Source organism: Bombina bombina, chromosome 1 (assembly GCF_027579735.1).
Source record: "Bombina bombina isolate aBomBom1 chromosome 1, aBomBom1.pri, whole genome shotgun sequence".
Taxonomy (NCBI): Eukaryota; Metazoa; Chordata; class Amphibia; order Anura; family Bombinatoridae; genus Bombina; species Bombina bombina.
The window spans coordinates 991,281,799-991,296,417 of NC_069499.1; the positions used below are offsets into that span (position 1 = coordinate 991,281,799).

Genomic DNA, 14,619 nt, shown 5'->3' on the forward strand with positions numbered 1-14,619 from the left:
GATAAAACAGATAAAGTCTGTCTTGAACTCTGGTCTCTCATGTTGTATCCAAGTGACTTTACACTGAGCCACCAGAGGGCTTTCCTGATCAGGGACAAACCCTACATGCTGAGTTAGACTGAGATGCAGATTTTCTTTTTAATGACACGGTGAGTCCACAATTCATCTCTAATTACTATTGGGAATATCACTTCTGGCCAACAGGAGGAGGCAAAGAGCACCACAGCAAAGCTGTTAAATATCACCTCCCTTCCCTCCAACCTCAGTCATTTTCTTTGCCTATGTTAAGAGCAAGGAGGTGGTAAAGTTTAGGTGTCTGGAAGAAGATTCTTCAATCAAGATTTTATTATTTTTCAGCAGTGCAAGTTTGTTCTGCTTTTTCCTGGGATTTAGCCGTAGCCCATGCCAGTCTCTTCAGTAGAGCAGTGGTGGCTTTTAAGCAATTGGGAACTTGTGGGGTATAATCCTCACTGCACCTCCCAAATAGTTATTGCTGCTCTAACTTGAAAGCCTGAGTGAGATCACTCAGTCTTTTCCTTTTTCCACAGGTCCATGTGAGGGAGGATGCCTCTCAAACCTAGTGAGCTGTCCTGCTGCCAGGCAGATTACATAGAGGTAAGTGCTAATTTTATTTTTCTAGGGAGTATACAGAAAAATATTGGCTTTTTAATAGTTAATTCTGTTGGAACATCAGACTCATCCTATTGTGAGTTCATAGGACAATGGGAGGTAGTTTGTGCAGGCACTGGGGACGAGAGGAGCAGGGACTATAAACTCATTTCCGGAGTGTCGGATGTGGCCTTCCTTGTTGCGGTTCCGCTTTTCTGTATTAGCGGTCTCCGGATACCCAGTGGAGCAGCTCCGGATATCTCTCTAACATATTATCTCCAGCAGTCAGCAGGACAGGTAGGCACCTCAGCAGGGCTGGCTGAGGTGTAGAGGCTGTCTGAGGTGCTCTAAGACCAACGTTTATTTTTTGCAATATAAAAAAATTGTCATTTAAAATTTAAAGGGACAGTAGCGTTTTTTGTGACATAATTTAAAAGACAAATAAAAGTATTTTATTTTTCATTTGTTTAATTCTTGGGTAAAGATGGACCAAGAGGCCTTGCAGGATGTTACTTGTTCTTTATGTTTTGATGCTAATGTGGAACCACCAATCCCTTTTTCTTCCTCATGTATTGAGAGAACATTGAATTACAGGGATAGACTTTTTGATTCTGAGCCAGCATTGTCTAAGGCTGATGCTGTTCAGGAGTCTCCTGAAAATGTTCAAGATATGCCGCAGCTTTCTCCTCAAATGTCCCAAACTTTATCGTCTACACATGCAGTGCCCTGTGTCAGGTTTCTGACACAGTCGTGACGATTACGAATGTTCCTTCCCAAAAATCTGATGAGGAAGATACTTCGGTGGTATCTGAGGGGGAAATTTTAGACTCAGGCAGTGTAATTCCTTCTTCTGATGCTGAAGTGGTATCATTCAGATTTAAGCTGTAACACCTCCGTTTGTTACTCAAGGAGGTTTTGGCTACCTTGGACGACTCCGACACTACTGTCATAGTCAATCCTAAGAAGTCTAGTAAACTAAACAAGTATTTTGATGTACCTTCCATGGTGGAGGTTTTCCCTGTACCAGATCGGGCTACAGAGATTAGGGAATGGGAGACACCTGGTATCACTTTTTCTCTATCCCTAATTTTTAAGAAGATGTTTCCTATTGCTGACTCTCTCAAGGAGTTTTGGCAGATGGTCCCCAAGGTTGAAGGGGCAATTTCCACTTTGGCTAAGAGAACTACTATTCCCATAGAGGATAGCTGTTCCTTTAAGGATCCTATGGATAAGAAGTTGGAGGGGTTGCTTAAAAAGATGTATGTACACCAGGGTTTACAATGGCAACCTGCGGTGTGTATTGCTACCGTCACCAGCACGGTGGCATACTGGTTTGATGCGTTGTCTGATTCTATTCAGACAGACACTCCCCTTGAAGAGATCCAGGATAGGATCAAGGCCCTTAAGTTGGCCAATTATTTTATTATGGATGCTTCCCTACAGGTTATTAAGCTGGGAGCAAAGATTTCTGGTTTTGCTGTACTGGCCCGTAGAGCCTTATGGTTGAAATCCTGGTCTGCAGAAGTTTCATCTAAGTCTAAGCTTTTGGCAATTCGCTACAAGGGTAAGACCTTGTTTGGGCCCGGTTGGCTGAAATTATTTCTGACATTACGGAAGGAAAGGGTAATTTCCTCCCTCAGGATAAGAGGAATAAGCAGAAGGGACGTCAGAGTAATTTTCGTTCCTTTCGAAACTTCAAAGGTAAGCCTTCCTCTCGCTCTGCCAAGCAAGATCAGTCCAAACCTTCCTGGAGGACCAACCAGTCTTGGAACAAGGGGAAGCAATCTAAGAAGCCCATTATTGACTAAAAGTCAGCATGAAGGGTCTGCCCCCAATTGGGGACCAGATCTTGTGGGGGGCAGACTTTCCTTCTTCGCTCAGACCTGGGTTTGGGATGTTCCGGATTCCTGGACGGTGTACATCGTGTCCCAGGGATACAAACTAGAGTTCAAGACCTTTCCTCCCAGGGGCAGGTATCTGCTCTCAAGATTATCTGTAGACCAGATAAAAAGAGAGGCATTCTTACACTGTGTCCGAGACCTTTCCGACCTGGGAGTGATAGTGGCTCTTCCATTTGGCCTTGCCACAGCTCCCAGAATTTTTTCAAAGGTCCTGGGATCCCTGGTTGCGGTGCTCTGGTTGCGGGGCATTGCAGTGGCGCCTTATCTGTACGACATTCTGGTTCAGGCGCCATCCTTTCAACAAGCGAACTCCCACACAGAGATGTTGTTATCCTTTCTGCGGTCTCACGGATGGAAGGTGAATTTGGGAAAGAGTTCCTTAATTCTAGCTACTAGGGTACTTTTCTTGGGAACCATAATAGATTCCCTATCAATGAAAATATTTCTGACAGAGGTCAGGAAATCAAAGATCTTCGACTCTTGTTTGGCCCTTAAGTCCTCTCCTCGGCTGTCAGTGGCTCAATGTATGGAGGTGATCGGTCTGATGGTAGCTGCCATGGACATCATTCCGTTTGCCCGTTTCCACTTCAGACCTATGCAGTTATGCATGCTCAGGCAATGGAACGGGGATTATGCTGTCTCTGCGATTACATCTGGATCAGGCGACAAGAGATTCTTTTCCTTGGTGGTTGTCTCAGCAACATCTCTCCCAGGGAACCTGCTTCTGCAGATCCACCTGGGTGATTGTGACAACGGACACCAGCCTGCTGGGATGGGGAGCAGTCTGGGGCTCACTAAAGGTTCAGGGGACATGGACTTGGGAGGAGTCTGTTTTCCCCATAAACATTCTAGAGCTGAGGGCAATCTTCAATGCTCTTCTGGCCTGGCCTCAGTTAGCTTCAGCCTGGTTTATCAGGTTCCAGTCGGACAACATGACTTCAGTGGCTTACATCAACCATCAGGGAGGAACTCAGAGTTCCATGGCCATGACAGAGGTAGCCAAGATTATTCAGTGGGCGGGGACCCACAACTGTTGTCTATCTGCGATCCACATTCCAGGAGTGGACAATTGGGAAGCGGATTTTCTGAGCAGACAGACCTTTCACCCGGGGGAGTAGGAACTTCATCCGGAGGTGTTTTCCAACTTGATTCTCAAATGTGGTCAGCCGGAGCTGGATCTCATAGCATCTCGACAGAATGCCAAGCTCCCGAGATATGGGTCGAGGTCAAGGGATACTCAGGCTGTACTGATAGATGCTCTGGTGGTTCCTTGGAATTTCAGTCTAGCATACCTAATTCCTCCGTTCGTTCTCCTTCCACTGGTTATTGCTTGAATTAAACAGGAGGAGTTGGTGATCCTCATTGCACCGGTGTGGCCTCACAAGATCTTGTATGCAGACCTAGTGGAGATGTCTTCTCTTCCACCTTGGAGACTTCCACTGAGGAAGGACCTTCTACTTCAAGGGCCCTTCTTTCATCCAAATCTCGTTTCTCTGAAGCTGACTGCTTGGAGATTGAACGCTTAATTTTATCTATGTGTGGTTTTTCAGAGTCGTTATTGAGACCTTGATTCAGGCTCTTAAGCCTGTAACTAGGAAGATTTACCATAAGATATGGTGTAAATATCTGTATTGGTGTGAATCCAGAAGCTACTCTTGGAGTAGAGTTCGGATTCCTAGAATTTTGTCCTTTCTCCAAGAAAGTCTGGAGAAGGGCTTATCTGCAAGTACTTTGAAAGGTCAAATATCAGCCTTGTCTATTTTGTTGCATAAACGTCTGGCTGATGTACCAGATGTGCAATCTTTCTGTCAGGCCTTGGTCAGAATCAGGCCTGTGTTCAAACCTGTTACTCCTCCCTGGAGTCTTAACCTTGTTCTTAAAGTTCTTCAGCAGGCTCCGTTTGAGCCTATGCATTCCTTAGATATTAAGATGTTATCTTGGAAAGTTTTGTTTCTTGTTGCAATTTCTTCTGCTCGTAGAGTCTAAGAGCTCTCGGCGTTGCAGTGTAAATCCCCTTACCTTATTTTTCATTCAGATAAGGTAGTTCTGCGTACTAAGTTAGGGTTCCTTCTTAAAGTGGTTTCGGATAGGAACATTAATCAAGAAATCGTTATTCCTTCTTTGTTTCCTAACCTTTCTTCTCATATAGTGCGTCTGCTGCACAACCTAGATGTGGTGCGTGCGTTGAAATACTATTTACAGGCGACTAAGTATTTCCGCCAGTCTTCTGCTTTGTTTGTTGTTTTCTCTGGGAAATACAAGGGTCAGAAAGCTACGGCTTCTTCTCTTTCTTTGTGGCTGAAGAGTATAGTTTATATAAAAAATATACCAAACATCACAATCAAAGAAAATGTGAATATAAATGTGATGATTCTAAACAGAACCCAAAACAAAAGTTCATATAAGGATATTTGTTTTTCTTGTGCAGACTTCTGTATCTCTTGTGTCTTTTCTGTCCTTGAAGATTTCTCAAAGGAAGGGAGAGAGAAATAGCAACATAGTGTAATTCTGGGATGGTTATCAACAATGTGTCAGGTTTGTGGCCAAATGTCTACTCATATGTACTTGAGCTTACGACCAAGTTCAGGGGAATGCGCACACCCACTTTATACTGGTGGGTAAACAGTACTCTCACGATGAATATGATATAAAAATATTTATTTAAAATATAATAAAAACGTCACAAATGCGATACACAACAACTGATACAGAGGTTAATAGAGCCTTATATCTTGATATTGCTCATAAAAGTCAACTCCTACTGCAGGATGTCAGCGGATTCAGGCAGCAGAAATTTAACCGCTACACTGATCCCCTTCAACCCAAATGGGAGTGGCTCCTCCTACAATTGTAACCGCAAGTGTATAGACGCCCAGGAGAGTAGAGAAATCCAACGATCATTTCGCTTTGCAGCTTTTTCAAGGATATAAAAATTTAGAATCATCACATGAAGAGTATAGTTTGTTTGGCCTATGAAACTGCTGGACAGCAGCCTCCTGAGAGGGTCACAGGCTCATTCCACGGGGGCTGTTTACTCTTCATGGGCATTCAAAAATGAAGTTTCTGTGGAACAGATTTGCGAGGCTGCAACTTGGTCCTCTCTACACACTTTTTCAAAATTCTATAAATTTGATACTTTTGCCTTGGCTGAGGCTTCTTTTGGGAGTTATATACACAAAGAAAGAGAAGAAGCCATAGCTTTCTGACCCTTGCATTTCCCAGAGAAAACAGTGGTGCCTTCCATTTAGGTACCCTGTCTTTTCCCTCCCTTATCATCTGTGTCCTCTAGCTTGGGTATTGATTCCCAATAGTAATTAGAGATGATCCGTGCACTCACTGTGTCATTAGAAAGAAAACAAAATTTATGCTTACCTGATATTTATTTCTTGACAGGGTGAGTCCACGGCCCGCCCTGTATATTTAGACAGGTTTTTGTGTTGTAAACCTCAGGCACCTCTGCACCATGTGTTACTTCCTTTCTCTCTTTTTCCTTCGGTCGAATGACTAGGGTTTGAGGGAAGGGAGGTGATATTTAACAGCTTTGCTGTGGTGCTCTTTGCCTCCTCCTGCTGGCCAGGAGTGATATTCCCAATAGTAATTAGAGATGATCCGTGAACTCACCATGTCAAGAAAGAAATACATTTATCAGGTAAGCATTAATTTTTCTTTTTTTTATTGCTTTCCCTAGATCCAAGACTGCTAGGGTGTCCAAGAAGACTTGGACTGTTCCTGCTTGGAATAGGAAGATTTCCTTTTAAACTACGAAAGTCATGAAAAATACTCTGACATCCTATAGGTCTGTCTTACTTATCTTGTGATAGGAAAAACCCTTTTCCACCCGAGATATCAGAAGTTATATCTGCCAGACCAGGTCCAAACAAGGTCTTACCCTTGTAGGGAGCGCCATAAGCTTGGACTTAGAGGAACATCCACTGACTAAGATTCTCAGAAGTTAAGGAATTGGCTACCTTGAGAGCCATAATGCTGTCTTGGAACTCCTTAAAAATTAAATCAGACAAGACGTCGTACCAATAAGATGCCACACTTGACACAGGGGCAATACAAACTGCAAGTTGTCATTGATCTTCAAATAAACCACCAGCTTTGTCCTTAAAAGAACATCTATTCTCCAAAAGGGTAGTAGAACTCTTAGCCAGTGTAGAAGGCCCCTTCTACTCTAGGCACCGTGCACCTGAATCTTAAATGGAGTCAGTGAAAGGAAAAATCTTTTTAAAGACAGGAGGCGGGGAAATAGGTATCCCTGGTTTCTCCCATTCCTGTGCAATAATCCCTGTTGCATGGTCAGGAACAGAAAACACTTTCACAGAGGAAGGAACATTAAAGTAACTATTAAGTTAACTAGATTACTTAAGGTTGACAATGACAGACGTATCGAAGTCGCCCAGGAAAGCCAAACCTCTTTTAACAATACACGAAGGTGATCATGCTTAAATCTGAAGAATACAACTTCAGCATCAGATAAAGGAATTATACTGTCCGAATCTGAAATTTCGCCCTCAGAGCTACCGACACATCCTCCTTATCAGGCTTATGAGGAAGGGCAACCTGTGCAGCCATAGATAGGACAGACACCTACTATGTCAGACTTTTAAATTCCTCTTGCATTTTCCATTAACATAGGAAAATAAACAGAAAATGCCGCAGATACCGCAGAAGATACCTGTGCATCAAAATCTGTATGTAATTAAACTCCTCCAGGAGACTTAGAGGAAACGCAGGGCTCTATATGTGTAGCCATTAAGGCTTGGGACGTTAGAGGAGAAGCTGTGGCAATGCCTAAACAGCATCAGCCTGAGAGACATGAGGCTTTCAAACATATTTCTATAAATTTAAAGTTCCTTCCAAAAGGATCAAATATCATTATGATTAAAATGTGCGCTGTCACTTTAATAGAAATAAAACTTTAGGACAGGGTAAGGAAATAATAATTATGAACTGGCCGCTGTACCCATCTATACTCCTGTCTTAGCAACATAAAGGATACCTCCTTTAATTATAAAAAGGACTTATAGACAGAAGCCTCATTTTGAGACAATACAAAAAGAGTATGCACTGAAATATAAACTGTAAATGCGGCTTTATTTTTCCTAAGCGCCTTCTTTCCTAAAACAAAACTAATAGCAGGCTGTTAATTTCAAACAGGGATCACCCCTGACACTGCAAACAAATCTGCTGCTCCTTCTCAGTTGGAGAAGGAGCCGGTGTTATGGAGGCAAGCTCAGAATGAGGAGAAAATGGTGCCGCTCCATAGAGGAGAAGGGGGAGCCATAACGTCTTCAAAGAAAATAGGCACGCAGTCTCTCACTCTAGTGCTCAAAATAAAACTTATAAGGCAGTGAACAAAATTAAAATTCCTTCCAAAGGAATACCTGTTTGCGAATCCAGGCTGGTATTTATACCAAAAAGCCTCTAGCAGTCCCACATGAAAAGATTGACAAGACAGCACCACTCCATATATTACTTAGAGTGGTAGGTCTCGAGTCGGGTAAAAAGAAACAACGCAGCCATTTGTAAGCTTCTTCCCGATCTCTCAGAAACAGAGCCGCATAACTAATAAGGGACTATCTTTTCAAAGGGAATTAAAATAAGGGCATAACCTAAAGCCCCACACAGTACAGACACCTTATTCTCAAGGATAATTAATACTGCAATTTTTTGGGCCTAAAAAAAACAAGTTAACCCTTTAATAAGCCTCCATAAAAGAGATAACCAGCAGGCTCTCTCACACACATATATAAAGTGCCTGCACCCTGCCCTTAAGATATCCTTAAGATATCCTTGCTAAGGATATACTGTGTCCGAATGAATATTGCAGGACAAATTCTCAAAGTTCCAGTCTCCCACAAGCAGCTCTAGAAGACAAAAAGGCACTTACCTGCATCTAGCCGTCCGGCAGGAGGACAGCACACCCAGTATGAAAGGACGCCACTCCTTACTGTGTAAAAAGAAAGAACAGAGTAAACCTACTCTGGCTTTCCATACTAGGGCAGCAACATGTTAGGAAAACGCAGTGAGGCCCACCTCACAAGTTCCTAAATGCTTTAAAGCCACCACTGCTCTACTGAAGAGGCTAAAGTGGAATACAGCTAGACGCAATCTTGAGAAGTGAAAGATCAGAGTAAACCTACTCTGGCTTTCTAACACTAAAATCTTGCTTGAAGTAAAGAAATCCAATGCTCTTCAGACACCAAAACTTCACCTCCTCCATGCACCAAAGGTAAAGAGAATGACTGGGGGTTGTGGGAAGGGGAGTGATACTTAACAGCTTGGCTGTGGTGCTCTTTGCCTCCTCCTGCTGGTCAGGAGTGATATTCCCAACAGTTAATAATGATGCCATGGACTCACCATATCTTAGGAAAGAAAAATATTTAGCACTGTCTCTACAAAGGCTAATTAAATACAGAGCTCACCTAGCTATACCAATAGTTTGAACTTGTGTTTGATTTACTGAATAAGAATATTAAAATATATGTCTTTATTTAGAATTTTATTTATATTTCTTTGGTCTTATGATTTTTTAAGCCCCATCCCTGCTCCTGCCCACCACATAACTTTTGCCTCAGGGGGTTCCTTCCCTCTTTTGAATTTTGAAATGTTGGGAGGTCAGCACTGTATATCTCCGTGAGGTAATTACCAAGAATATTAATAACAGTTCAGCTTTAGTTAAATATAAAATAAAATATTTTTAGTGAAGAAGGATGTTCAGATTGGGCTAGGACAGGGTTAAAGGGACAGTATACACTCATTTTCATATAACTGCATGTAATAGACACTACTATAAAGAATAAGATGCACAGATACTGATATAAAAATCCAGTATAAAACTGTTTAAAAACTTACTTAGAAGCTCTCAGTTTAGCTCTGTTGAAAAGGCAGCTGGAAAGCCCACTGCAAGTGGCAAATAAGACACTCCCCCCTCCCCCTTCTTTTGCATATGAAAAGACCCTTTACACAGACAGGAGCAAGCTGGAGAAGGTAGCTGACGGTATTATGATAAAACTTTTGGGCTTGGTTAGGAGTCTGAAAATCATAGCAATGTTATTTAAAAATAAGCAAAACTATACATTTATTTAAAAAAACAACTTTATGGGCTATATAAATAGATCATCTACAAAATATTTATGCAAAGAAAAAATGAGTGTATAATGTCCCTTTAACTATCCTTATGAAATGTTCAGCTTCAAGTGTCATGAGAATGTTGAGCTTACAATGACACTTGTGCATCTGCAGGCCCAGGAATTAAAGCATCTGATCGCATGCCAGCCCACGGCTCGGGACGCCATCAGGCTGGAAGTGTTCCTCCCATCACGGCCAGACACAGGGATTTACAAAGACTCGTTGGACAGAGTCCAGGTCAGCCATCTATTTAAAAGGGACATTAAACACTAAACAAATGCTAGCTAGAATGATGCATTCAAAGAAAAGATTAGTCTAAGAATAACATGTAGATTTATTTTTTAAAGTTTCATTAGCTGTTTAAATATTGACAAAATAAGTGTAAAGTTTTAGTGTCTATAAAACAACGGCAGCTGCCATGTTGTAACTTAGGTTACCTTCCCTGCTGTTGCCAATTAGAGACAGTTATAAATAGGTCACTAGAGTGTGCAGCCAATGTTTGCGGGGAATATAATAGTGTTCTGCAGTTTCATTTCTAAAAAGAACTGAACAGTTCACAATTTCAGGATGGAATTACATGAAACGAGGACAAAATAAATAATGAAAGTATATTGCAGATGTTTTTTTCTATATACGATTTATCATTTTATATTACCTTCTCAAAGTGTTTAATGTCCCTTTAATACGTGCTGTGGGTCATTAATCAGGTTACAGTGAGGTTCTGTACATCAATAGAACTACAGTGACAGTTGAGGAGCAGCAAGGGACAGTCAACACTAAAATTGTTATTGTTTAAAAAGATAGATAACGCCTTTACTACCCATTCCCCAGCTTTGCACAACCAGCATTGTTATATTAATATACTTTATCACATTTAAACCTCTAAATTTCTGCCTGTTTCTAAGCCACTATAGACAGCCTCTTATCACATGCTTTTTATTGCTTTTCATAACAGGAGACTGCTAGTTCATGTGGGCCATATAGATAACAATGTGATCACGCCCAGGGAGTTATTTAAGAGTCAGCACAACACAGTACTAATTGGCTAAAATGCAAGTCACTAGATAAAGTCATGTGATCAGGGAGCTGTCAGAAGATGCTTAGATACAAGGTAATCACAGAGGATAAAAAAATATTAATACAACCATGTTGGCTATGCAAAACTGGGGAATGGGTAATAAAGGGATTATCTATCTTTTAAAACTATAAAAATTATTTTGTAGACTGTCCCTTTAACTGAAGTAATGCTTTGATTTGTATGCATTAAAACTATTTGGAATATTATAATTACAATGTAGTTAAAAAAATTGATGTGAGGTCCAGATCCTAATGTCTGTGTATTAAAATGATGTTAACCTGATATCTCTATAAAGAGAAAATAAATTATGTGTAATTGTGTATTAAAGGGACATTAAACTCATATAAGGTATGTGGTGCATATAAAGGAACATGTTAATAAATAAATATATATATATATATATATATATATATATATATATATATATATATATATGTACAGGTATATCCCGCTCATACAGCGGGTTAGGGACCGGAGCCTCGCTGTAAAGTGAAAACTGCCTTAAAGTGAAACAAGACGGTTTTAGCTTTCTTTTCACTTGCCAGTGTGTTTAAAAACTTGAAAACATGTTTGAACTAACATATATTAGGGGTGCAATAATGCTACGCTTAGTTTAACACTCACACAGCACAGTATTCAATTAGTACTCAATAAATACTGTACCTGTAATATAGTGACAATTACTGTAGTAAAACTTGCCAGACTATAACACTGAGACACAGATTGCACTGTAATGCTGTAAAAAGGGTGAATTGCGCATAACAAAACGGTGCCAGTCACTTTTCTTGCAATCTCACAAAGATTACAGCACTGTTTCAAAATCCTTGGAGGTTGAACTTCAGCTCCTCAAAGCGCTGTATTAGCGAAGTGCTGTAAAGCGAAGCGCTGTAAAGTGAAGTATACCTGTATATAACTTTTTTTGTTAAAAAAGATTAAAGCAACAAAAAACACTATAGGGATAAAGAAAAAACATTTGCATTATACATTTATTATTTATTTTGCCCCTTTCTGTGTTATTTAATTTTGGAAATTGATAGGTTTTGTTCGAATTTTAATGTTTGTGTATTAAGAGGAGGTATGAGGTCATTGTAATAATGTCTGTATATTAGAAGGTGGTAAAATGAAGGTGTCTTAAAGTGTTTGTGTATTAGGAAATGGTAAGAGTTAAGTGTTCTGATGTCTGTGTGTTAGAAGGAGGTGAGAGATAAGTGTTCTAATGTCTGTGTATTAGGAGGTGGGGAGAGGTAAGTGTTGTAATGTATGTGCTATTCTGAGGTGAGATGTAAGTACCTGATGTATGTGTATTACTAGGAGATGAGAGGTAAGTGTCCTGATGCCTTTGTATTAGGAGGAGGTGAAGTGTCTGGTGTCTGTGTATTAGGAGGTGATGGGAGGTAAATGTTTTGAGGTCTGTTTATTAGGAGATAGTGAGAGTTAAGTGTTCTGATGTCTGTGTATTAGGAGGTAGTGTGAGGTAAGTGTTCTGCTGTCTGTGGATTTGGAGATGGGGAGAGGTAAGTGTTGTGATGTATGTGCTATTCTGAGGTGAGATATAAGTGCCTGATGTCTGTGTATTATTAGGAGAGTCCTGATGTCTGTGTATCACATTGCGGTGAAAGGTAAGTGCCCTGATCTCTTTGTATAAGGAGAAGATGTGAGGTAAGTAATCTGATGACTGTATTAGGAGGACATGAGATGTAAATGCATGATCCCTTCGTAGTAAGAGTAGTTGAGGGCTACAAGTTATATCTGTGTATTAGGAGGAGGTGAGAGGTAAGTGTGCAATGTCAGTGTAATAGGAGGAGATGTGAGGTAAGTAATCTGATGACTGTGTGTATCAGTATATGAGGGGTAAACGTTTTGGATGCCTGTGTACTGTATTAGTAAAAGGTAAGTGTCCCAATGTCTGTGTATTGTTAGGTGGGCTGTATATGTCATTTTTCTGTGTATAAGGACAAGGTCAAATAGGACTATATGATGCACTTGCATTAGGAGTGGGTGATAAGTACTGGTACTATTGTCTGTGTACAAATCCATTTTAAATTATATTTTTCGTTTCTATATAGAGAGAACGGGTTGAAGAGCTCCTGGAAGATGGCTTTGGGCTTCTCACTAATAGGATACCGTGATCTCTCATCAGCTGCTTGAGACTCAGGACAGAGAGCGTCTCCTGCTCCCACGTACATCTAACATGGATAATCCATTAACTCTTAACTGGACGCCCTCTTTCATGACAATAAATTATGTCTCCATTAAACTGAGCAGAAGATTAAGTGTTTTGCTGCCTCTGACAACAAGCTAAAAGGCACTTGTGACAGTATTGTTATGCCTTTGTGTTCTTTCAATACATAGTGTGATGTTCATTCTACAGATGCCACATGTGCCTTTATCCAGAGCACTTTACATAATGACAGATACAACTGCCTGTGATGCTGTACAGGATATGTCACAATGCCACCACACGCAAGATGACAATTTGTGAAAACAAAAATCCTCATATGATTCTTTGTCTCTAGAAACCCCACTTATGTAAAGTTTTCCAGCATGGGGGGCTGTGTGGCCTGTATCTTGTATCCACTGACTGCCGTCATTCTAGTGGGCATCACTAACCCTGGGCTTGGCTGACACCTGCTGGTTGAGTTTTAAACCACAGCCCCTGCCCCCAACCACAGCCCCCACATTCTGTCATTTTAACCCCCTGGTGCTTCGTAAGTACACAGCCATCCCCTTTTGCAGCCAAAAGATACATTTAACCTCTTCATCTCTGTAAGATTCAATCCCTTCAAATTAACAGTTTTATCTTGCAAAGTGACTATATGCTTGGTTCACCCAATTGTGATTTATCTTCTCTGTGAGCTTCAATACAAGATAGTCATCCACCCCCTTACCTCCCCAGTGGTATACCCCCCCTCATGTCAGTACTGCTAATATATGCCATAGCTGTGATTTATAGAGCATTGCTGTGAGCTTGCCACTACAGCCACTATAGAGGTGAATGTTAATTCTCTCCCTAAGGATCCTTATCTCTGCAGCTTCCTAGGTAATTTAAATAACTATACATGAAAAAATAATCCCACAGACAAACTGCATGAATTCAATAACCCACTGTGTCCCTCAGGACATGAGATTCATTTATGTGGCCCACAAAATGCTCCAAGGATGACCAGGAGATCTGAAGATCAAACCTGGTTTGCAGTTTTTACTATTCCAGGCTTATAGGCTGTGAATAGTTCCTAAGTGAAAGCATATAAGTCCCTCCATACATTTAGCGCCACCTCCCATCTTTGTGTTCCATGACCTTATGCTTATTTAGTATTGCTATACTTATTTTCAAATGAAACATCCAATGCAATTTAAATGTGCAATTTTATGTGTCTCTTGGTATTTACAGCAATGGCAGCAGTTTTTACTTGTCCTTTAACTTAATAATTGTGTAGAAATTTTATTACTGAGATTTGTCTTTTATCTGATTGCTTGCAACCAGCGTTTTAAAGGTTGACATTGTCAAACTCCATTTGACAGAGTCTAATTCTTAAACTATTTATTTTCTACAGGGCGCATTTGTTTTAAAGCTTATGATGGCTAAATAGAATTTTAAAAAGACAGGCATAAACTATAACAGCAATGAAGAAAAAGAGATTGGTTTGAAATAAGTCATTTTATTTAAAGGGCCATTAAAGTGGGAAAAAATGACATGCTCTAATTGTTAGAGCATGACATTTTAACACATAGTTTAAGAACCTCTCAGGAGCCACAGAGCACTGCTTGTACTGAGAGGACACAGCTGCTGACCCAATCAGCAGCAGTTGTCGTATGACCCAGCTATGTCACTACTGCTGTTGATTGGATGGACGGCAGTTTCCATTTAGGACCAGCCGTGTGCTGCAGATCTCA

General features: G+C 40.7%; 1 protein-coding gene across 2 annotated transcripts in view; it reads left to right on the forward strand.

Annotated features, from left to right (window-relative positions):
• Positions 1-14,234, forward strand: part of LKAAEAR1 (LKAAEAR motif containing 1) — a 163,788-nt gene extending 149,554 nt beyond the window's left edge. For both annotated transcript variants that reach the window (XM_053710062.1, XM_053710140.1), the window contains exons 3-4: positions 9,762-9,884; positions 12,792-14,234. In XM_053710062.1, coding sequence (XP_053566037.1) covers positions 9,762-9,884; positions 12,792-12,854 — 186 coding nt within the window. In that variant the 3' untranslated portion in view covers positions 12,855-14,234. The remainder of the gene's footprint in view (positions 1-9,761; positions 9,885-12,791) is intronic.
• The last annotated feature ends 385 nt before the right edge of the window (positions 14,235-14,619 follow it).